The sequence below is a fragment of the Lolium rigidum genome, chromosome 6 (genome assembly GCF_022539505.1).
Source record: "Lolium rigidum isolate FL_2022 chromosome 6, APGP_CSIRO_Lrig_0.1, whole genome shotgun sequence".
Classification (NCBI taxonomy): Eukaryota; Viridiplantae; Streptophyta; class Magnoliopsida; order Poales; family Poaceae; genus Lolium; species Lolium rigidum.
In genome coordinates this window covers 87,349,300-87,373,560 of record NC_061513.1, presented here as the reverse complement: position 1 = coordinate 87,373,560, position 24,261 = coordinate 87,349,300, and the positions used below count along the sequence as shown (strand labels likewise).

The following is a 24,261-nucleotide window of genomic DNA, read 5'->3' as shown; positions in this document are numbered from 1 at the left end:
ATAGGGGGGCGCGGCCCAGGCCCTGGCCGCGCCACCCTATCATCTGGGCCCACCAGGGCTCCCCTCTGGTGGCTCTCGGGTGTTCTGGAAGCTTCGTGGAAAAATAGGATGCTTGGGCATTGATTTCGTCCGATTCCGAGAATATTTCCTTACTAGGATTTCCGGAACCAAAAACAACAGAAAACAAGCAATCGGCCCTTCGGCATCTCGTCAATAGGTTAGTTCCGGAAAACGCATAATAATGACATATAATGTGTATAAAACATGTGAGTATCATCATAAAAGTAGCATGGAACATAAGAAATTATAGATACGTTTGAGACGTATCAAGCATCCCCAAGCTTAGTTCCTACTCGCCCTCGAGTAGGTAAACGATAACAAAGATAATTTCTTAAGTGACATGCTATCATAATCTTGATCAATACAATTGTAAAGCATATGTAATGAATGCAGCGATTCAAAGCAATGATAAAGATAATGACTAAACAATTGAATCATATAGCAAAGACTTTTCATGAATAGTACTTTCAAGACAAGCATCAATAAGACTTGCATAAGAGTTACTCATAAAGCAATAAATTCAAAGTAAAGGCATTGAAGCAACACAAAGGAAGATATAAGTTTCAGCGGTTGCTTTCAACTTCAACATGTATATCTCATGGATAATTGTCAACACAAAGCAATATAACAAGTGCAATAGGTAAACATGTAAGAATCAATGCACACAGTTGATACAAGTGTTTGCTTCTAAGATAGAAAGAATAGGCAAACTGACTCAACAATAAAGTAGAAGATAGGCCCTTCGCAGAGGGAAGCATTGATTACTATATTTGTGCTAGAGCTTTTCATTTTGAAAACAAGAAACAATTTTGTCAACGGTAGTAATAAAACATATGTGTTATGTATAAGATATCCTATAAGTTGCAAGCTTCATGCATAGTATACTAATAGTGCTCGCACCTTGTCCTAATTAGCTTGGATTAACACGGATTATCATTGCATAGCATATGTTTCAACCAAGTGTCACAAAGGGGTACCTCTATGCCGCCTGTACAAAGGTCTAAGGAGAAAGCTCGAATTGGATTTCTCGCTTTTGATTATTCTCAACTTAGACATCCATACCGGGACAACATAGACAACAGATAATGGACTCCTCTTTAATGCATAAGCATTCAACAACAATTAAAATTCTCATAAGAGATTGAGGATTATTGTCCAAACCGAAACTTCCACCATGAATCATGGCTTTAGTTAGCGGCCCAATGTTCTTCTCTAACAAGTATGCATACTCAAACCATTTGATTGTGAAAACCGCCCTTACTTCAGACAAGACGAACATGCATAGCAACTCACATGATATTCAACAAAGGTAAAAGAGTTGATGGCGTCCCCAGAAACATGGTTACCGCTCAACGAGCAACTTATAAGAAATAAGATACATAGCTACATATTCTTCACCACAATAGTTTTTAAGGCTATTTTCCCATGAGCTATATATTGCAAAGACAAAGAATAGAATTTTAAAGGTAGCACTCAAGTAATTTACTTTGGAATGGCAGAGAAATACCATGTAGTAGGTATGTATGGTGGACACAAATGGCATAGTTTTTGGCTCAAGGATTTGGATGCATGAGAAGTAATCCCTCTCAATACAAGGTTTAGGCTAGCAAGGTTGTTTGAAGCAAACTCAAGTATAAAACGGTGCAGCAAAGCTTACATATGAACACATTGCAAGCATTATAATACTTTACATCGTCTCCTTGTTGTTCAAACACCTTAACCAGAAAATATCTAGACTCTAGAGAAACTAATCATGCAAACCAAATTTTAACAAGCTCTATGTAATTCTTCATTAATGGGTACAAGGTACATGATGCAAGAGCTTAAACATGATCTATATGAGCACAACAATTGCCAAGTATCACATTATTCAAGATATTATACCAATTACCACATGTAGCATTTCCCGTTTCCAACCATATAACAATTAACGAAGCAGTTCAACCTTCGCCATGAACATTATGAGCTAAGAACACATGTGTTCATATGAACCAGCGGAGCGTGTCTCTCTCCCACACAAGCATTTATTCAGAGAATGAAAATAACAAAACGAAAATAAAAGCACACGGACGCTCCAAGTAAAGTACATAAGATGTGACCGAATAAAAATATAGTTTCAAGAGAAGAAACCTGATAAGTTGTCGATGAAGATGGGGATGCCTTGGGCATCCCCAAGCTTAGATGCTTGAGTCTTCTTGAAATATGAAGGGATGAACCATGGGGGCATCCTCAAGCTTAGACTTTTCACTCTTCTTGATCATAGTATATCATCCTCCTCTCTTGACCCTTGAAAACTTCCTCCACACCAAACTCAAAACAAACTCATTAGAGGGTTAGTGCATAATCAAAAATTCACATATTCATAGGTGAAACAATCATTCTTAACACTTCTGGACATTGCTCAAAGCTACTGGAAGTTAATGGAACAAAGAAATCCACCCAACACAGCAAAAGAGGCAATGCGAAATAAAAGGCAGAATCTGTCAAAACAGAACAGTCCGTAAAGACGAATTTTAAAGAGGCACCAGACTTGCTCAGATGAAAATGCTCAAATTGAATGAAAGTTGCGTACATATCTGAGGATCATGCATGTAAATTGGCAGATTTTTCTGAGTTACCTACAGAGAATCATACCCTAATTCGTGACAGCAAGAAATCTGTTTCTGTGCAGTAATCCAAATCTAGTATCAACCTTACTATCAAAGACTTTACTTGGCACAACAAATGAAATAAAATAAGATAAGGAGAGGTTGCTACAGTAGTAACAACTTCCAAGACTCAAATATAAAACAAAGTACTGTAGTAAAATAAACACATGGGTTATCTCCCAAGAAGTTCTTTCTTTATAACCATTAAGATGGGCTCAGCAGTTTTAATGATGCACTCCCAAGAAATAAGAGTTGAAGCAAAAGAGAGCATCAAGAAGCAAATTCAAAACAAATTTAAGCCTAACCCACTTCCTATGAAAAGGAATTTTGTAAATAAACAAGTCATGTAGGCATAATGCAACAAGCATAGGAAAACTAGACAAGCGCAATTTCAAGATTTTCAGCATATAGAGAGGTGTTTTAGTAACATGAAAACTTCTACAACCATATTTTCCTCTCTCATAATGATTTTCAGTAGCATCATGAGCAAACTCAACAATATAACTATCAAATGAAACATTCTTATCATGAGTCTCATGCATAAAATTATTACTCTCCACATAAGCATAATCAATTTTATTAGTAATAGTGGGAGCAAATTCAACAAAGTAGCTATCATCAAATATAGGAGGCATATTGTAATCATAATTAAATTTATCCTCCATAGTAGGTGGCACCAAAAGACCACTATCATTATAATCATCATAAATAGGAGGCATATCATAATCAACATAAACTTTCTCCTCAATACCCGGAGGGCTAAAGAGATCATTTTCATCAAAACCGACCTCCCCAAGCTTAGATTTTTCTATATCATTATCAACAGTGGTGTTCAAAGCGTTCATACTAATATTACTACTAGCATGCAAATAAGGTTCCATAGGTTTTTTAATTTTCGCATTAAACAATTCATGTCTTGACTCAGGAAATAGTACAAAAAGCTCACAGATGTTTTCCATTATGCCTTACTAGTGTTTAACAAGAAAAAAAGATGCAATTGCAGGATCTAAAGGAAATAGCTTCGAACACACACACAATGGCAACAGAAAAGTACTTAGTTACCTGGGACCGGAGTATGAGTGCCTTTTATGATGAGAAAAGTGCTTGATGTCTACGGCTGCTTCTATTCTTGTAGACAGTGTTGGGCCTCCAAGAGCAGAGGTTTGTAGAACAGCAGCAAGTTTCCCTTAAGTGGATCACCCAAGGTTTATCGAACTCAGGGAGGAAGAGGTCAAAGATATCCCTCTCAAGCAACCACCGCAATCACGATACAAGAAGTCTCTTGTGTCCCCAACACACCTAATACACTTGTCAGATGTATAGGTGCACTAGTTCGGCGAAGAAATAGTGAAATACAAGTAATATGGATGAATATGAGTGGTAATAGCAATCTGAATAAAATATGGCAGCGAGCAAACATGCAACAGAACAATAAATAAACGGAATTTCGATGCTTAGAAACAAGGCCTAGGGATCATACTTTCACTAGTGGACACTCTCAACATTGATCACATAATAAAACCACTCTACACTCTCTTGTTGGATGATGAACACCACTAATTGTGTAGGGCTACAAGAGCACCTCAATGCCGGAGTTAACAAGCTCCACAACATTCAATGTTCATATTTAAATAACCTTAGAGTGCATGATAGATCATTGCAATTACACCAAGTACTAACATAGCATGCACACTATCACCATCACACTATGAAGGAGGAATAGATCACATCAATACTATCATAGCAATAATTAACTTCATAATCTACAAGAGACTACAATCATAACCTACGCCAAGTACTTACATGATGCACACACTGTCACCGTTACACCATGAAGGAGGAATAGAGTACTTTAATAACATCACTAGAGTAACACATAGATGAATAGTGATACAAAACTCATATGAATCTCAATCATGTAAGGCAGCTCATGAGATCATTGTATTGAAGTACATAGGAGAGAGATTAACCACATAGCTACCGGTACAGCCCTTAGCCTCGAGGGAGAACTACTCCCTCCTCATGGGAGACAACAGCGTTGATGAAGATGGCGGTGGTGTCGATGGAGGAGCCTTCCGGGGGCACTTCCCCGTCCCGGCGGCGTGTCGGAACAGAGACTCCTGTCCCCCAGATCTTGGCTTCGCGATGGCGGCGGCTCTGGAAGGTTTCTCGTACCGTGGCTTTTTTGTATCGAGGTTTTAGGTCAGGGACCTTTAAATAGGCGAAGAGGCGGAGTCGGAGGGCTGACGAGGCGGTGACACAATAGGGGGGCGCGGCCCAGGCCCTGGCCACGCCACCCTATCATCTCTTGTAGATTATGATTGTAATCTCTTGTAGATTATGGAGTTAACTATTACTATGATAGTATTGATGTGATCTATTCCTCCTTTCATAGTCTGTCGGTGACAGTGTGCATGCTATGTTAGTACTCGATATAATTGTGTTGGTCTATCATGCACTCTAAGGTTATTTAAATATGAACATTGAATGTTGTGGAGCTTGTTAACTCCGGCATTGAGGTGTTCTTGTAGCCCTACACAATTAATGGTGTTCATCATCCAACAAGAGAGTGTAGAGTGGTTTTATTATGTGATCAATGTTGAGAGTGTCCACTAGTGAAAGTATGATCCCTAGGCCTTGTTTCCAAATACTGCAATCATCGCTTATTTACTGTTCTACTGCATCTTTACTTCCTGCAATATTACTACCATCAACTACACGCCAGCAAGCTATTTTCTGGTGCCGTTACTACTGCTCATATACATCCATACTACTTGTATTTCACTATCTCTTCGCCGAACTAGTGCACCTATACATCTGACAAGTGTATTAGGTGTGTTGGGGACACAAGAGACTTCTTGTATCGTGATTGCAGGGGTTGCTTGAGAGGGATATCTTTGACCTCTTCCTCCCTGAGTTCGATAAACCTTGGGTGATTCACTTAAGGGAAACTTGCTGCTGTTCTACAAACCTCTGCTCTTGGAGGCCCAACACTGTCTACAGGAATAGAAGCGTGCGTAGACATCAAGGCCTCACTCAGGTCTACTGTGAGCAACGCCACAAAGGCCTAGCCCACTTCCACTAAGTGAATTCCTCGAGGCGGAAAACGGGCCTTTACAAGGTTCTTGGGGCACACATCCACAACCAAATTGGAGGCTCCCAATATTTGTAATAACACAGCAATAACAAGAATAAATCAACCACAAACAACTAGGGTTTCCAAAGAGGAACACTAACAAAGGGGTCCTCAATCATATGAGGGGGAAATGTAAATCGCTTCGGTGAAGATGTAGATCGGGGTCTTCTCCTTCGATTCTCCAAAGATCAAGAGCTTTGGATGGTTGAAAGAAGAGATCGTGTGATTCTTGTGTTTCTTGAAGTGGCTCTAATGGTGGATGAACTTGGGCGGGATTGAGCAACTTGAGCTGGAAGAAGAAGGGGGTATTTATACCCCCACCAAATGTAGCAGTTGCTGACTTTTAGGTCCAGAATTTCCGGTGTAAGTTGGGGCCGGAATTTCCGCCCCCCCCCCCGCGAATTTCCGCCCCTTCGATACGAATGTCCGGGCAAAATTCCAGGGGGTATACTGAGAGCCTGAACCCTCAGGTCCTTAGCGAAATTTTGGGGGCCAGAAATTCTCAAAATGTCCGGCCCGGAATTTCCGCCCCTTCGACAGAAATGTCCGGGCAAATTTCTGGGGGTCATCCAGGGGCTCTGGACCTTTAAGTCCTTACCGAAAATTTGGGGGAATTTCCGGCCCGGAATATCCGGCCTGGAAATTCCAGCCTTCTTTCTTTCTTCTTCCTTTTCATCCACGGCTTTCCCTTTTTAATACTTCTCACTTCAAACTATAATGTAGATAAGAACCCTTTTCCCCCTTGCAGTTTCAAGTACTTTACATCGCTTACTATGTTTACTATGCGTGTATAGGAAGAAATTATACGCGTGTATAGGCAGAAATTATATGTCTGGTTTGTATTTATCCGGTTTACGGAGGGAAACAAAATTATGGCAAAATTCAAGAGGGTAAATTATGGCAAAATATCCCCTCGGTTTCTTGATATAATGTGTATTGCACAAATATTAACGCACAAATTAAGAGGGTAAACTTCGTTGTTTGAACGTTACTAGAACCTAGTTATCTTGTTTGGCCTTCTCCATAGACTAGGAGAGGCGGACCAGGAGCTGCCATCTTGTCCTTTTCATGGGATCTGGATATTCGAGGGCCAATTCTCGGATAGTCGCAACTCATTTGCAATCCATATGCAGCACGAATAATAATTCAAATCTAATGGTTAAAAATATTTCTCATCGGTTGCAACCCACATGTAGCTACAAAATAATCAGTTGCAACCCACTTTCAACTAGGAAACACTCACTTGCAATCCGCTTATAACACTTCACACACAAATGACAAATCACGACATAAACTCAACGATTCTGATTCCGTAGTTGACCGAGCTCTAAGATTTATCAGCCGACTGAGAACTAGTAAACCGATGTAAAAAGGACAAGCAGGGTATGTTTTGATGGTTGTCAAATCTCATCTTAGCAATTATCCTTTTCTTAGCAACTAATTTGTTGTCGGCGATGACAAAAAATTGTGGCAGTGGAAGGGTTTCATAGGAGGTTTATAACATGTAAATGCCAACAGTGGCTGGCACACGTATGTGGAAGAAGAGTTTATCAGGTTTACGAAGGGAAACAAAATTATGGCGAAATGCATGAGGTGGAGGAAGGAAGTTGCGTGGACGCTTCAATGTACATAGGGCGCGTTTGGTAGCCTGGGCACGAATCCTGGCTCACTGGCGCAGTGGTGCAAGCACACCTGCGCGTCCAGAACGAGCCACAGGTCGGAATTGGCCTGTTGTTTGGTAGGTCCGGCTGCATCGGCTGGGCCGAAAAGGGCTTTCTGTTTGTTTTTCTGCAGCCAACCCGAAAATCTCGATGGACATGAGATTACGCCTGTTTGGTACCATCCAGGCATGCCTAAGGTTACCTCTTCTCTACAAAGGGTAGCCTTACCATGCTCTCACCTCCCATCACACATAAATCACAGTTCATGATAGTTGCAAACTTATGAAGCTAGCAGTTCACGAAATCAGCCCTAGCTAGTACGAATGGTATTTCATAACACGATGCTCCGTAGCTACTACGAATGACAGTTTATCATAACGGGGCCGTTCAACACGGGGATCGAATAGGGGTTCGAGAAACAGGGAATCATATGGGGGTTCTTCTTCTTCACTTCTTCTTCACATCTTCACTTCTTCTCACATGGTGGTGTTGCCTCTGGCTTCCTACATTGCATCTGCCCACTCTTGCCTCTTCTCCTTTCAGGCATCATTGTCGCATGCGTCCACGCCATGGTTGGTCTCTACTTCATCAAAAGTGACAACCTCTTCGAAGAACTCATCCTCGCCCCAACCCATGATCCAGTTGTGAAGAATGCAGCAAGCAAGGACCAGCTTTACTTGAGTGTCAAAAGTGTGGAACGGTTTCTGGTCAAGGACCTTGAACATGTTCTTCAATGCAACAAAGGCCCTCTCAATGGTGACTCTAAGGCTTGAGTGTCTCAGATTGAACAACTCTTTCGCATTCTGAGGTTGGTGCTTCGCAGAGAACTCGTTGAGGTGGTACCTTGTTTTCCTGAAGCGAGGTAGAATACCAGGTCGGCATGCCATATCCAACATCTCCAAGGTAGAACTTACCATCAGGGATTTGCAACCCATCAGGCCTTGACAACCTGTCGGCCAGGATGCTTGCATCATGAGCTGAACCCTCCCACCCAACAAGCACGTATGTGAACCTCATATCGAAATCCACAGCTGCTAGCACATTTTGGCTGGTGTAGTGCTTCCTCCCGCAGAATGCTGCAGACATTGATCTCGGTACCTTTACAGTGAAATGAGTACCATCAATAGCCCCAATGCAATCCTGTAAAAAAATTAGCACACAGTCATGTTTCTGACAGTACCACACATCTGATAGGTAGAAGGAACATGATTTTGTACTCACCCTGAAATAGGGGAATCACCTGTAGTTGTTCTTGATCTTGGGTGGTGTGTTCGTTGATGTTGGCTTGATCATTTCACCTCCGAGCTTCCCAATTGCGTACAACACCTGCTGGAAGTACCGAGAGATAGTCTCCGTGGATCGCCTGCTATGGATGACTCTGAACATCTGGTTATGACCCATGACATGAAGAAACATTGCGACCTGTTCTTCGACAAAGGTGTGGATGCTATCAGTCAGCAGTCCTCTAGTCCTGAAAGTTTTCACAAGTGCATAGAAAGGGGTTCTTCTCATCCGTAGCATCTAGATAGCCTCTACGTCGTTGCAGTTGTAGATGTGGTTTAGGTTAGCAATCCTCTCCAGATCTCGTTGTACTATAGGATCATAACTCACACGAGGAAAAGCAGCATGTCTAACTGCTCTCTTGTGCAGTATCATGATCCAGACTTGTATGCAAACGATGAGTGCTGCAGCGTGATGCACAAGCTGGAGCTGGTCGGTCTACTCAAATAAGATCTATGCATTACCAACCCAACTAGTTGTACCAACGTGAATCTGAGAGTACAGTAGAACAAAGGAGTTTCCCCTTACCTCCGTCATGGCGGATGACGGACACGGCCGAAAGCCGCCGTAGATGTGCGCAGGCTCCGCCGCGGCTGGAAAAGAGGACCCTGGTCCAGCGTCGAAGACCGAAGGGAGATGCGCCGCCAGATCTGGGTCGCCGCTGCCGCCGGTGTGAAAATTGGGGAAAGGGAAAATTGGGAGGGGGCTAATGGAGAGGGTAACCGAAGAGGGAGGTTACCCCTACCTTTGTCGCGCAACACCGCTGGGATTTCGGCTTCTCCCGCATGCCAAGGCGGAGTGCCCGCGCGACCGGCGTTGTCGATTTTCGTCTCACCAAGGCCTACCTCTGGCACCGGGTCTGTTCCAGAGATGCTTTAAGACCTGTGCTATGCAAGAACACGGCTGAACCAGGAAACCAAACGGCCCAAAAATACTGGACCCATGCGAACCAAGGGGCGCCGAGCCTACCAAATAGGCCCGTAGTGATGAGGAAAGCGCGTTTCCATTCAGATACGAGACGCGCTGTGGGTCACTCCACAGTCTTGTAGCATGGAAAAGGAATGCTTCGTCGAAAGAAAAAGGGAAAGGAACGGTCTAGCGAGCTCACTGATCAATCTCCAATCACCTTTCGTAGATCGGTGCAGCGTTCATCACTGGCCGTTGGACGGATGTAGCTTGTGATCACGGAAAAACCAAAAAAACACATTCTACCATCTCCATGGCGACTGCTTGCGCGTTGTGCTTCGTCGCCGTGGTCACCTGGTTCGTCTTAATCGCCGTCCTGGTGCTGAGCTTTTTCGTCGACAACGGCACCGTCCAGATGCGCGTCACGGCCAGCTATGCTCTGGTCGACTGCGCCCCGCCGCCGCCGCCGCCATCATCAGCCGCAAGAAACAGCAGCGCCTTCCGCGAAAGCCTCCTCCCGCTCCTGATCGCCCTGCCTGCCGCCGCCGCACCGCATGGATTCGCCTCCCTTCACTCCGACGACCACGGCGTCTTCGTCCGCGGCATCTGCCTCGGCTTCGACCGCACCGACAGCTGCCACGCGTGCCTCGCCGCGGCCACCGAGAACCTCACCCGCAGCTGCCTTGGCGCGAGCCGCCGCGGCGGAGCTTGGAGGAGCGACAGCTGCTTCGTGGCCTACGCCGACACGAACACCTCCTCCGCGCGGGAGGACGCCTTCCGTGACGTGGTCTTCTCCGGCGAAGACCCGGGAGGGGACCCCAACTGCTTCGACACGCGGAAGCTCGTCGCGCTCGCGCGGTCCATGGCGCGGCGACGCGCCGCGAAGGCCTTGGGAGCGCATGTGTTCAGGGACGCGGCCGCTCTGGCGAGGAGGAGCGTCGCCGCGGAGAACACGGTGCGCTTGTTTCCGGACGTCGCGAGGGTGAAGACCAGGGTGCGCGTGCTGGCGCAGTGCGCGCGGGACCGCGCCGGCGCGGCGGAGTGCGCACGGTGCCTGGGCGACGCGGCGCGGCAGGTGCCGCCGTGCTCCTGGGGCCTCGACGGTGCGCACGTGCGCGTGGCGGACGTTGTCGGCTACAGCTGCTTCCTGCGAGTGGAGACATTGGTTAAACCGCAGCCCGTGCCGACATGGCGGAGTGAGTACTTCTTCTCCATGCAATTCTCTTGCAAGATCATGCCAAATTCTAAGCTGTCTCTAAGGTGAAGATGGTCGATGCCTGCAGCTCATTTTTTGGATATGGCAATGAACGTCCTGGTAGCGCTCGAAATTTTTGCAACAGTTCTCGCCGCAGTAGCATCAGGTGCGTTCCTGTTTCCACATCTAAATTCATGACTGTCAATCAGTCTGTGATTTCATTGCTGAGCACAGTCTGATCTGGGGCTCTGGTGAAGCAGGTGCGCTGGTTTAGCACCACGCGGGTTTGGCTCTCTCGTCGTCCTGGGTGATATACTGATTGATTGAGGACTTCATATCTCGAATCGGTTGATAATTAGTCATCTATGTTCTTATGTTTTCCTTGAACTGCAGTTATGGACTTGCTGTGTTTTGCATACCTGCAGCGTGGTTGTTGGCTTTTTTTTTTGTTGAGGGAATGCAGCGTGCTTGTTGATTTCTGCTTGTTTTCTAAGAAATTTTCATCTGGAATCCATGCCTAAATCGGTGCACACCAGGGATGGTTGAATGAATACAAGGTATTACGGCGTACCGTCGAATAGGACATTGGACTCTGAAGAAGTGATGCTTATAGTCATCACATAGCAATACATCATCGATTAAGTTGGAGAATGGCTGAATGGATGCTGAATTAGCATACTATGCCGATTACAAGTACATAGTCCATGTGGCTCCAAGTATGGTGAAAAATCCATCTATTATTATACCATAACTTAATCAGATAAGCCCTTGTGCATGTGATGTTTCTTTTCGAGAAGGAGGTTAAAATTCCTGGCATCTACATTAAAACGATGCACACAACTTTCTTTATTGAAGTTGATGTAAGACAACGATGCTAAAGTCATCAACAAATAAAGTACAAGGTAAGCAAGGATGTGAAACTGCATCCGCCGTAAGCAGACAAACGAAGTTACAACTCAGCGATACACTTTGCTAAAGCACCAACCTCCACATTATGAAATCTTAGTAATCGTGAACTTGTGGAATAGTGCAAAAAGATACAGGTTCAATTCATGAAGTTTGGCTTGAAGAGTAAACACTGTAAGTCCATAACGCACCTAATGTATTTTTTTTTGACAAACACCAAATGTATTTGGAAGACCCAGTACTGTTGTCACTATACGTACCTTCCAACGTTGTACAACAAAAGCAAAGTAATTGGTGGGGGGTGGGGTGGGGGTTTAGGGGGATCACGAAATGATGCAGAATATAACCAGAAAATGATTTACACTACGGAGATCTTTTTTTACATAAACATAGCTATTTATTCATTCATCACCATCGTTACATCGTTTACTAACAAGGGTGCAATAAAATCAGGTGGCTCGTCGAGCCACACATGCTGATCGTATTTCCGAGCTAGTCTCGCTAGTTCATATTTGCTTCACGGAAATTGTGCTTGAACTGAATTTTTGAAATTTTTGTTGCCAGGTGGTAACAGTCATATAAAGTCGCCGCTGCCGCTCCATTTGAGTAGCCTCCCTTCTTGCATTGCTTGGATCACATCCAGGTTATCAGAGCAGCAAATAACTCTGTTACAGCCAACAGTTTGATCCAACATGAGTCCCTGCTTCAGTGCATTGATCTCAGCTGATAAAACATCATGAACAAACTCCAATTTGCTGCTACTAGCAGCTATGAAGGATCCATTGCAGTCCCAAATTACAGCCCCGCTAGCACCTCGTAGCTGGTCCTCATCAAACGAGGCATCTACATTCAACTTGACAAAATCATGTAAGGGTTTGTCTAGCTCACCTTACGAATCTTGGGTTTGGGGGAACATGCTGCAAAGAAATTAGAATATAAGGCGCCAATGGCCATTGCCGATTGCGCCACTTCTTTCACTTTTTCTCCTGCTATGCTTGCCTTCTTTCCCACCATAAATACCAACACGTGATTGCCACCATCTCAGGGGTTTTTGACTGCCCTAGGACCGTCGATGTTTGGTGTTGGCCAGCTAGAAGGGATTCACGTATGGCTTGTCCTGTACGACCAGTCATGGAAGTTATGGCGATCATTTCTTCTAGTCCCATCTTCCTCCATATCAGTTTGGCTCGAGAGCACTGAAATAGCATATGCTTAGACTAGTGTCTTCTGCTCCAAGCTCACATAAGGGGCATTGTGCACTTACATTCACATGCCTATTTGCCAAAATCGCCCCACAGGGTATTGTTTCCTGTATCAAACGTCACAGATAAATTTTCATCTTAGCTGGACATTTTAATCTCCAGATCGTATCCCACATCAGGTGTGGATTCATTGTATCTGCAATTGCACCACCACATACTTTGGGTCTAATTTGGCATCCCCATTTTGCATTATAAGCTGTCCACACTGAAGAAAGTCCCAGATTTTTTTATACAATTTCAATAATCATTATGCTTTTCAGCTGTTCAATTTCAAGTCTGAAAACAAACATTTCAGTTCAGGTCTAGAAGCGGAAATCTGAAAACATACATTTCAGTTCAGTTCTATAAGGGGGCTCACATTGCATTGATACAATTGGAACTCCAATATGCAACACAACTACATAGATTGATGATTACACTTCGCTTTCTGATGAAAATGCTAGCAAACTAAAACAACATACATAACTCCACATATTTCTTTCTTGTTGTCAGCTCTAGCTAATGAGTCATAATTTGTAGTCACGAGAGCATGCTGCCTACCGACTGCCTCTTCCATAGTGCCAGCTACTATGCGGCTTCATCATCTCTTTCTATTTGACATTTTTATCAACAATGTCATCTAGTTGTGCTAGATGAATCATGAGAGCCGAAACATGCTTTTTAGTGTCACCTTTCAAGTTAAGAATGAACTCATCGAAATCAAGCATTTCTTGTTTCATTTTTAAGCTAGCATGATCAACCCCTAGAGCATTTGATATGTTAGGCATAGAGGGGTTAGGGGATGATACCTCGGAAGATTTAGCCATGAGGCAATTTTCTTCCTTCATGTGAATATCCTCATTGGGGGATTCAGTTGGTGATGAAGAGTTGGTGGAGATCGAAGCAAGAGCAATCAACCCATTGGAAGCCACCATTTGATAGCACAATAGATGTGTTCAAGGAGGACCTTGCCATGAAGCAATGTGCATTCTTGATGTGAGGGTTCTCATTGGGGGATTCAAAGAGGGATGAGAGGGAATATTTGTGGTGGCAATGGCGGCCACTTCCTTTGAGGTCTCTTCTTCATCACTACTACTATCATTGTCATCGGAAGAATACTCTTCCTTAGTCATTAGCACAATCCTTGATGGCCTCTTGTTCTTCTTATTCTTGTTGTAGAATTTCTTGTTGGGGGCCTTTGAATCTTTGCTCTTGTCCTTCGGAATGAGCCTTCCACCATGAGTTTCTCTATGCTCATAGGGGCAGTCGGCTATGAAGTGGCGTTTGTCACCACAATTGTAGCAAGATCTTGATCTTGGACCCGAGCTCTTGAACCCACTTGAGTTGTTTCTCTTGCTGCTATCTTCCTTTGCCTTGGATGGATCAACCCAAAAGGTTTTTTCATGGAATGCCATGTGGTCATTGTAGTGGTATTCCAAATCTTCCGGATAGGACATACTCCAAGATGTCCTATATGGTTCTTGAGTGTTCACTTCTTCCACGGTATTGACCATCAAGGCAAGGTTTGTACCTCTTGCCATTCCAATAGCACGATTGCGAGAATCTTGATAGTTTTGTTCGGCCACCTTGAGAGCTTGCAACTCGTGCACAACTTGTTGGGATGTGAGTGAAGAGTAACTTTCTCTTCCAAGGAGACTTTTGGCATCAATGGGTTCATAAGACATCATGCAATAGATATACTTGTCCTTGATCCAAAAGTCGTCAATATGTTGAGCACCCACATTCCGAAAAGCATCGGCAATGGTGATAAGCCTTCTATACATCTCTTGATGATCTTCATCCGGCAACCTCATGAACCCTTCGGCTTGATTCCGAAGAGCACTATACTTGTTTCTCTTCATGCTTTCACTTCCCATGAAGCTTATGGCCAAACCCTCACAAGCTTCCTTGGCGGTGGTGAATTTCCGAACATAAGACAAGTCCTTTGTTCCCACACTTGTTTGAATCATGTTCAAGGCAATGGAGTTGAGTTGGCTGTCAACCTCTTCTCTTCTAGTCAACTTGTTGGGGTTGTAAGGGTTGTAACCTTCCATGATGATTCTCCAAAGTTTATTGGAGGCACTACAAACATGAGAGCGAAACTCAAATTGCCAAGTACTAAAATCTTAAACATTAAACTTGGGTGGATCACCCCTAATGTTTATATGCGGATGGGGAACTGGGATGTCGGGAGAGCGGGAAGGTGGAGGAAAAGCATTGTAGCTCACTCCAACACTTGTTGCCCTAGGAGAAGCACTGGGGGTTTTATTTTTGTCTAAGTGATCACCATCCAAGGGCTTGCTAGAGGAGGGTAAGGCCGAAGCATCTCCCTCTTCTAACGCACCCTTGTCCCTTTCCTCTATGACGGGGATGGCAGGGGAACCGGCGGCATAAGCCCGGAAAGCCACTAGTAACAACAAGGGCTTCTATAACGATTTTAGTTCGTCAGCGAAAGGGCAAAATCCGTCATGGAGGCCTCATACTGATGGTTTGCAGGACCGTGGCGGACCTCGCGTCACAGATGACTAGACTGACGGTTAGATCGTCCCGTCATGGATCCGTGACGACCTAGCCCACACCCAAAGCCCACCCGGCCCGGTACGTCGTGACAGACATGACCGTCATGCGGCTGCCTCCCCGACTGAGACCATCATGTCAGACCAAAAAATATGCCGAGCACGGGGGCATTCTTGTAGTGCTCCGTTGGTGTGGGAGTTCAGGGCATCCACGATATACCAGATGAAGTTGTAGGTGTCCCTGCTTTTGGGGCTTTAGTAGGTCTAGACGATGGCGATGGCCCCAGTCTGGTGAATAAGTTATCCTCTAGTGTCTCCATCTCAACGGTGTCGGCTGAATCGATATTGATGGCTTGTCTTGGAGTAGATTCGGGCTAGCCCTCGGGCGGGTGATGTTAGGGTTTGTTTTGTTTGTTTGCATGGCGGCACCGTCGGCTTCGATTCCCTCTCCAATTTGGTCCCATGACCTTCTCTCCATCACATTGGTGCGGCCTTCGGCGTCGGACTGAGGCCTACAAGTTTTTTTTTGGGTTGAAATGTCATATATGTGAATCTTCAAACGATGGTTTCTATCGCTTCTTCTTTGAGGCGCGCTGGCTCAGTAGGATCATGGCCTTAATGACTCCTCGTCTACCATCAACAACGCCTAGCTGACTCCGGCGTGGAGAGGCAGCAACGATGATCCGTCAGGCAGAATGTTACCCGAATGTTGTGAAGATTCTGCGGCCCGCAAGATATGTATGATCAAGATGACAAAAAAGAAAAGTTGTGAGTATTGACTATACGAACAACTTCCGTATTGAGCAATGTTCCATCTAAGGCCACCTTGATGCATCTGCAAGCACATCTTCAGCTTCAGGTCAGATCCATAAGGTGGAAGGCTTGATACCCAAATCTTGTCAAGTATCAGTGGGCCGCATCGTAAGTCGGATCCAGATTACTCGAAAAGCAAAGATGTAGGACTTTATGATACGGACAACTTTCGTGTTGGTCATTTTTCCATATGAGGTAATATCGAGGATATTCCGACTAACATATCCATATGTTGTCTTCCGGGCGTTTCCACCTTAAACCAGAGGTGGAAAAATTCTGACCTAAATCATTTGGCATTCCTTCTTGGCGTGAATTCTCGATGTCTTCAAGTTCTAGCACTCTTCCTTTCTTGCCAAGATGAGTTTTTTATCCGCCATACAGACAAATCCACCATGAATCCACCTAGAGAAAAAGGTGCCCAGGGATCCACCTTGGGACCAAAGTTACCATGGATCCGCCTAAGTACTGAGGTAGCTACGGATCCGACTAATCGATCTAGCTTCTCCACTTCAAAGGTTCCAACTTTCTTTGCTCGACGGGAGGACAAAATGGGTACTAATAATCTCCTAGAACACCCCTCTCTTCTTCATATCTTGTGCATCGCGTCGGGCAACCTCGAGGATCTTCGGGATGTCCTCTGTGACGAGCATCTGTTGGCCATCTTCCGCACCGAGCATCTGCTAGCCGTCCTCCGTACCGAGGATCTATTAGTTGTTCTCCGCGCCTTTGATCTTCCAGCTATCCTATGTGTCGTTGATCTGCTAGTTGTCCTCCTCGAGTCAGATATGAAAAGAGATAAGGGTGATTAAAGAAAACAAAGAATAGCAAAAAGAAATGTGATATGTAGAAGCATGAGTAACACACGTTTGGTACGTGCACGGCGGGGGAGACTGTGTGAGATCCAGGGTTCATAGTGAAGACATGAGAGTCGTGCGAGATCTTGGGTTCAGAGTGGAGAAATGAGACTATGGGATTGTGGCGGGCGTAGTTTATTGGTCAAGTGTTACATGTATTATATATAAAACGCGAGTTTATAGTGGAGATATGATTTGTTTTATGGGCCCTTGAGTAAGCTGGCAGAACTATGAGTCTCAGTTGCTCAAAATCTCCATACAGTGGGCTAATTAGATGATCTATTATGATGGGATGCACCAACTATCAGTTCCGCAATAATCATTATTTTGACAAGATAAGACATACAATTAGATTGATTTTTAATCCGTGTGCACTGGGTAGCACCTTTGACCTAAGCTAGGCATCAAATTAGCTGCAACAGGTCCGCATCCTCCAGCTCGTTTCCCTTGGTGGCAGCTCTCTGCCCGACTCTCGCCGCTTCTGGATCAACCTTTGTGGTGTGGACCACATTAGTCAGTGAGGCATGTCTAACAAGGCAACCTAACATGCTTGTTTTTCTATAGCGCGGGGCACACTTTGAACTTCGCTCGGAATGCCTACGCAATTGTTTATGCCTTTGTTACCCGAGCACGATATTACTGACGGCCGCTCAGACATGGCTTACAAATATCCACCTTCTTATGTAGTCGTCGTGAAAGGACTATATGACAGGTAAAACACTTTTGGAGATTTCTTTTTGCTTGTGTCGTCCAGAAAATATGCCAGGCACGGGGCATTCTTGTAGTGCTCCGCTGGTGTGGGAGTTCTGGGAGGCCACGATATACCATATGAAGTTGTAGTTGTCCCTGTTATTGGGGCTTTAGCAGGTCTACACTGCGCTGCTTCCTTGGTGGTGGCGACTGCCCAGATTTGGTGAATAACTTATCCTTTGCCTCTCCTTCTCAACGGTGTCGGCTGAAGCGACATTGATGGCTTGTCGTGGTGTAGATTCGTGCTAGCCCTCGGGCAGGTGATGTTAGGGTTTGTTTTGTTTGTTGGCATCCGGCACCGCCGGCTTCCCTCTCCAATTCGGTCCCCCGGCCTTCTCTCCATCACGTTGGTGTGGCCTTCGGCGTCGGACTGAGGCCTACAAGTTTTCTGTTTTTTGGGGTTGAGAATTGAGATGTCGTATATGTGGATCTTCAGATGATGGACTTAACTGTTTCTTCTTTGAGGCGCGTTGGCTCGATACGTTCGTGGCCTTGATGACTCCCCGTCTACCATCAACAACGATTGGCTGACTCCGGTGTGGAGAGGCAGCGGCGGCGATCCGTTTGGGAGGAAGAAGACGATCGGCAAGCCACTGACCTTGAGGTATTTTCCATACTTTTTTAGGTGCACTGCTGGTTTGATGAATGGATTTTTTTTTTTGGAATGGATTGATGAATAGATGAGATGGTCTCATTCGAAAGAGGAACTCTCACTGTCTCGTGTCTACGTTGCCACAGCCCAGGAAGATACGGCGGTATATGCTGCAGTGTGAAGCGACAGCGCAGCGGGCGCGGGCGGTGGACTGGGTCGGGGAAAGCCTTGCGATCGCGGACAAAAGAAAGGAATTGGCAGCCCCGCCCGCCCCCGCTCCCATCGCGCGCGCACGCGGCGCAACGTGTACAGAGTACAGGCGTATACCTCTATAGCTTCCTCCTCCATCCCATATCGCTTTCCGGGACGCTGATATCTCAATGCCCCCGCTCTCGTCCGCACAGTCGTGTTTGCGTTGGTGTGGCCGTAGCTGTGCCTTGGCATTGCTACCTTCTTCTTTCTCCCCGTCGCATGTTACCACTATAAGCTTGCAGGGTTTCAATCAGTCTGCGCGCGCTCACATCACATATAGCCACCACGTACGCGTAGTGTGGTGTTGAACGTGGGGGAGGGTGCGGTTGCCGGCGATGGGTTCCCTCTCTTCCTCCCCGCGCGGTTTCCTTCTTGCGCTTCTCGGCCTCTACGCCATGGCCGGCTCGTGCTCTGCGTTTCCACTGCCGCCGCCGCTGCCGCCGCCGCTGCCGCTGCCACCGCCGCCGGTGATGCTGCACGACAGCTTCGCGGGGAAGTCGGAGTTCAGGACGATCAACCGGAGGCCGCTGGAGTCGTGCTTCAACCCGAGCCCGTACCTGTCGATCGACGTCAGCCCCGGCGGCCCGCTCCCCGACGAGGCCTTCGTCAACGTCACCGTCGGCGGCGTCTACCGGCCCGACGGCTCGCACTGGGTCGCCATGATCACGCCTTCAAACTCCAGGTAATTAAACCACAGATTTGACATTGATCACACATTTCTCCGATAACTATATATAGCTAGGTCGAGATTTTCTCATGGGATTTGATTATTTTTCCGATCGTTTAGACTTTCTGATGGATCTGCATGTGTAGCTACTAACAATAGTGTTCATGCATGCGCGATCGAGCAGTGTTTCCGGATGCCCTCTCAGCGGCGTGAACTATGTCGAGACCGGCGACCTGGCGAAGCTCCCGCTCCTGTGCCACTACCCCGTCAAGGTGAGGTAGCATCTGCCTTTTGCATGCACCACTTGCCAATTCGACCCTGAACCACCGTTTGGCCACAGTAGAATTTAGTTGCCACAGCAACCCCTATCAATCTCATCATGTTTTAGCGGCACCCCTCGATCGTACGACGTACGGCCTATCGATCGCCATGTGAACAGCTCCTGTACGTACGTACGTTTACCATTGCTCAAGTTTTCCGGTCGCCATTAAGACGTTGTCATGTTTACGGGAAGCCACTGCCGGCTTACATACGTACTGATAGCTAGCGCCATAACTGGTTGGCCGATCCAACATGTGCGTTAGCCTCACCCGAAACAACATGGCCATCCGTGAAGCAAAGCCAAGTTATATATCAAGCGTGCTAGGTCGACTATGTCCGTATGGGCCGCACATGCGTACGGCGTCTGCTGTTGCATGGCTCAAGCGTGACACTGTCTATAGCTTATTAATGGAAACTCGATCATGCACGAGCCACTAGCGTCAAGACACCAACAACATTAATCTCTGCCAGGAATAGACACGTTTCGTGGAGCTCTGGTACGTCTCCGTTTCGTTGTGGTATCATCCACCGACAAGTTCGGATCCTGTGCCCAAGCACTTTCGGCGATGGTGTGGGGTGTTTTTCTTTTCTTAAAAGAAGACAAAAGATTTGCTATTTTTATTAAGGCATGCCTTTTATTAATAAAGAAAAGAGTTTTTAGAGTGTTACACTGTTACAAACCCCATGGGTCTAGTCGAAAGCTAAACCCCAACCTTTCCAACCTTTCCATGACATAAGCATGCCAAGGGAATCCATGACCTTCATCGGATGACCTCTTTTTTGAACAAAGGTGCTCCACCACTCAAGAACGGTTTGCGCATCATGACAATCATCCGATTTGACATCTTTCAAGCCAAGCCATTTCCTTGATCGGCTGACCTCCTTTATTATGCACGCGACTTTGTCTTCACCACTCTCCGTTCTCGTTGTTCGCTGACATGATCGACGCTCCACAGCCCGAAGCGAGAGAGCAGGCAGCCCTCTTCGGTGACGACTTGGTGGATTTTGTGTGACAATGTGCGATGTTTTCACAAGGAGTCGTGATGGCACCTCTAGTTAGTTCTCATGGGTGCTTCGTCGAGTGTGTCTAGTCTTATTATTTTGTTTGTCTTTCGTCTACTTTGTAAAAGGTGTCGTTTCAGTTGCGGTATGACTTTTTTCTATAAAGCGGGGCGAAAGACTGTTTCGAAAAATAATCCAAAAAACTCAAGCCAAGGCAGGCCTAATTTATTTTCGAGGCCCAGTTCGCTAAGTTAATTGAAACGATACTTGGACATTTATGCCCAGTGGGCTAAATCAAATGGCATAAACCTTTGGAATATAGGCCCAGTTGGTGAAAAGCGACCCGGACTATCTCGGGTGCAGGAAGGCGGCCTGCCAGAAGCGCGACGGATCGGGGGCCTGCAAGGTCCGGACGTGCAGTGCCACGCTCACCTTCCACGTCGTCAACTTCCGCACGGACGTCGAGTTCGTCTTCTTCTCCGACGGCTTCCAGACGCCCTGCGTCCTCAAGCGCTCCGGCGTGCTCCACTTCGCCAACCCCGCCAAGCCACTGCACGGCCACCTCTCCAGTACCGACTCCACGGCCACCTCGGTGAGCATTTCGTCATGCTTTAATTTGAGCTGCGAATGGCGTCCTGTTTTTGAGCGATGCATGGGTATGCATGTATTGCCAGATGAAGCTGACGTGGGTGAGCGGAGATGGGAGGCCGCAGCAGGTTCAGTATGCAGGAGGCAGCAGGTCCGCCGCGTCCGAGGCTACGACATTCACGCAGAAGGACATGTGCAGTGAGTGATAGATATGCTTGTCGATTTGTAGCAACTAACAAGACAGTTTGACATGCTTAATTTACAAGTTCCAGACTTCCGGTAGGATTAATACAGTAAAAACGAACTTATGCAGGTGTTCACGTGCTACCGAGCCCCGCCAAGGATTTCGGGTGGCATGACCCCGGCTACATCCACTCGGCCGTCATGACCGGGCTCCAGCCCTCTCAGTCCTACGACTACCGTTACGGAAGGTGAAGTTCCTATTGTTACTCTCTAGGACTGTTGTGTGAATTGTGTGTGTGGCACTGTGGCCTGACTTCACGAGTTCATTGGTATCACTGGTGCAGTGATTCTGTGGGTTGGAGTGACACGGTCAAGTTCAGAACCCCTCCGGCTGCAGGGTCAGACGAGGTGTCCTTTGTGATCTATGGTGATATGGGGAAGGCTCCACTAGACCCATCGGTGGAGCACTACATCCAGGTATGGAAAATATATAGCTCCCAATACAGAGATCTTCTGATTTTTTTTTTTAAAAAGAACGGGAGCAAAAGCTTTGCTTCAATCTATGAATTAAGAAGAAAGTGCCCAGTTAATTAATAAAAAACCGGACCAAAACCGAGATCTTCTGAATTCTCAAGTTAACGCTCATGACACTCGTTTTGCAGCCTGGATCGATCTCCGTGACCAAAGCAGTAGCCAAAGAGATGCAATCCGGGAAGGTCGACTCGATCTTCCACATAGGAGACATCAGCTACGCCACGGGATTCCTGGTCGAGTGGGACTTCTTCCTGCACCTGATCAGGCCTATCGCTTCCCAGGTCGCCTACATGACCGCCATCGGCAACCACGAGAGGTGATTATTCTCTGAACCCAGAACTAACCTCGCACTCTTCCCTGCCAACTTCGACCTAACGATGGACGTATGACACCATACGCCACATGCACCGTCCGTAACATCTGCTGAAGAAACTGCAAATTTCAGGGATTATGCAGGGTCTCATTCCGTGTACGTCACCCCGGATTCGGGCGGTGAATGCGGCGTCGCGTACGAGTCCTACTTCCCCATGCCTGCCGCTGGCAAGGACAAGCCGTGGTACTCCATCGAGCAAGGGAGCGTCCACTTCCTCGTCATGTCCACCGAGCATCCCTGGTCGGAGAAGTCGGAGCAAGTATGCAAACCAGCCGTTGCGCGTTCCTATTATTTCGTATACTGTACATACAAAATTTAACGCCTAGTGTTACAAGCTGATGTTTTCCTGAATTACCTTGTTTCTGAAACAGTACAAATGGATGGAAAAAGATTTGTCCTCGGTTGATAGAACGAGAACGCCGTGGGTAATCTTCATCGGGTGAGCTGAACCCTCTTTCCTCATCTGACGTCGAGGCCAGAAAATTCTTCTTTTCTTTCCCAAAACGATACCTCAGACCGTGTAGATATTGCCTTGTTGATGTGACTACAAGTAAGTAACACCTGCTATTTGAGTGACCATTGCAGGCATCGACCAATGTATTCTTCGAATCTGGGTATACCGACCAGCGTGGACCCGGACTTTGTTGACTCTGTTGAGCCACTCTTGCTCAAGAACAAGGCAAGACATCACACTGCAATCATATTCTGAAGAAAATATGGCTGTATGATCATAAAATTATAGTAAACTGTCAAATTGATATGTCTTGATTTTGTGGTAATAGGTGGATTTGGTTTTCTTCGGCCATGTGCACAACTACGAGAGGACCTGCGCAGTCTACCAGGGCGACTGCAGAGGCACGCCAAGGAAGGATGCAAACGGAATCGACACCTACGACAACAACAACTACACCGCGCCGGTCCATGCCGTTGTTGGAGCAGCAGGGTTCAAGTTGGACGGCTTCTCTATCATTGTAAGAGTTAAGGATGAATCGTAGGACTCTAGAGATAACTGAAAACTTATAATCCTGCATCAGTACCTGTTTATATACTGTTCGTTGACAACCAACCCCGTCTTGCTGTCCAATATTCAGCGGCACAGCTGGAGCATATCAAGGGTTTCAGAATTTGGCTATGCCAGGGTGCACGCCACGAAGACCGACGTCTTGGTTCAGGTTAGTTTTAGCTTTCCTTTTTCTTTTTTCTTGGGCAGTTCAGCGTTTGCATATGAAATCTTAACAGTACTGACGCTGTGTTTTCTTCAGTTTGTTAACTCGAGCACGATGGAGATCCGGGACCAGTTTAGAATTGTGAAAGGAGGAAGATGATCCAATAACAGCTACGTACAGCTCAAAGCAAATAACAGGAAGATAGAACTAGTTTTCTTTTGTCTATCCTGTACTGTAAAAACTAAGTAGACACACCCTGGGTTACGTTTTTTTAGTAATATTCATAGCCTCTTCTAACTATGTGTACGGTTTACTATAGGATTTGTACAAAGACTTGTTCCTTACAGACCAATTTTATTCCTTAGATACCCACTTTGGTGAAATCCATTTGTTGCCTAAGAATAAGGACGCGCATACGATCTTCTTAATATCATCTTCAAAAATTTCACAAACGTTGTTATTAAAGTGTATAAGTGGATTCCCTAATATTTTTCATCAGTTTGGATTTTTGATTACTGGTAGTGCATGAAGCTTGACATGGTATCACAACCCAGAGTCTTGAGTTCGAGTCATGCTTTCCGCAAGTATTTTTGGTTGCATTTGCAACCATTAGCCT

At 45.9% G+C, this 24,261-nt stretch overlaps 2 protein-coding genes across 2 annotated transcripts; both read left to right on the top strand.

Moving 5' to 3' along the window:
* The first annotated feature begins 10,005 nt into the window (after positions 1 to 10,005).
* Positions 10,006 to 12,479, top strand: LOC124662917. The gene is made up of 4 exons (XM_047200699.1): positions 10,006 to 10,888; positions 10,976 to 11,053; positions 11,097 to 11,147; positions 12,358 to 12,479. Exons 1-4 carry the CDS (start codon positions 10,006 to 10,008, stop codon positions 12,477 to 12,479), a joined length of 1,134 nt encoding a protein of 377 aa, XP_047056655.1.
* A 6,802-nt stretch (positions 12,480 to 19,281) lies between these two features.
* On the top strand, positions 19,282 to 24,042 carry LOC124658844 (probable inactive purple acid phosphatase 27). The gene is made up of 13 exons (XM_047196850.1): positions 19,282 to 19,493; positions 19,663 to 19,750; positions 21,124 to 21,393; positions 21,476 to 21,587; positions 21,703 to 21,820; positions 21,917 to 22,049; positions 22,235 to 22,422; positions 22,552 to 22,738; positions 22,851 to 22,918; positions 23,065 to 23,158; positions 23,262 to 23,450; positions 23,571 to 23,651; positions 23,742 to 24,042. The coding sequence occupies exons 1-13, from the start codon at positions 19,282 to 19,284 to the stop codon at positions 23,802 to 23,804; spliced, it is 1,803 nt and encodes a 600-aa protein (XP_047052806.1). The 3' UTR covers positions 23,805 to 24,042.
* The last annotated feature ends 219 nt before the right edge of the window (positions 24,043 to 24,261 follow it).

Coding starts and splice junctions, on each gene's coding strand:
- LOC124658844 (XM_047196850.1), top strand. CDS start 19,282: ATGCTGCACGACAGCTTCGCGGGGAAGTCGGAGTTCAGGACGATCAAC. Junction 19,494..19,662: donor ATCACGCCTTCAAACTCCAG/GTAATTAAACCA, acceptor GCGATCGAGCAG/TGTTTCCGGATGCCCTCTCA. Junction 22,423..22,551: donor GCCATCGGCAACCACGAGAG/GTGATTATTCTC, acceptor TGCAAATTTCAG/GGATTATGCAGGGTCTCATT.
- LOC124662917 (XM_047200699.1), top strand. CDS start 10,006: ATGGCGACTGCTTGCGCGTTGTGCTTCGTCGCCGTGGTCACCTGGTTC. Junction 10,889..10,975: donor GCCCGTGCCGACATGGCGGA/GTGAGTACTTCT, acceptor CGATGCCTGCAG/CTCATTTTTTGGATATGGCA. Junction 11,054..11,096: donor TCTCGCCGCAGTAGCATCAG/GTGCGTTCCTGT, acceptor ACTGTCAATCAG/TCTGTGATTTCATTGCTGAG.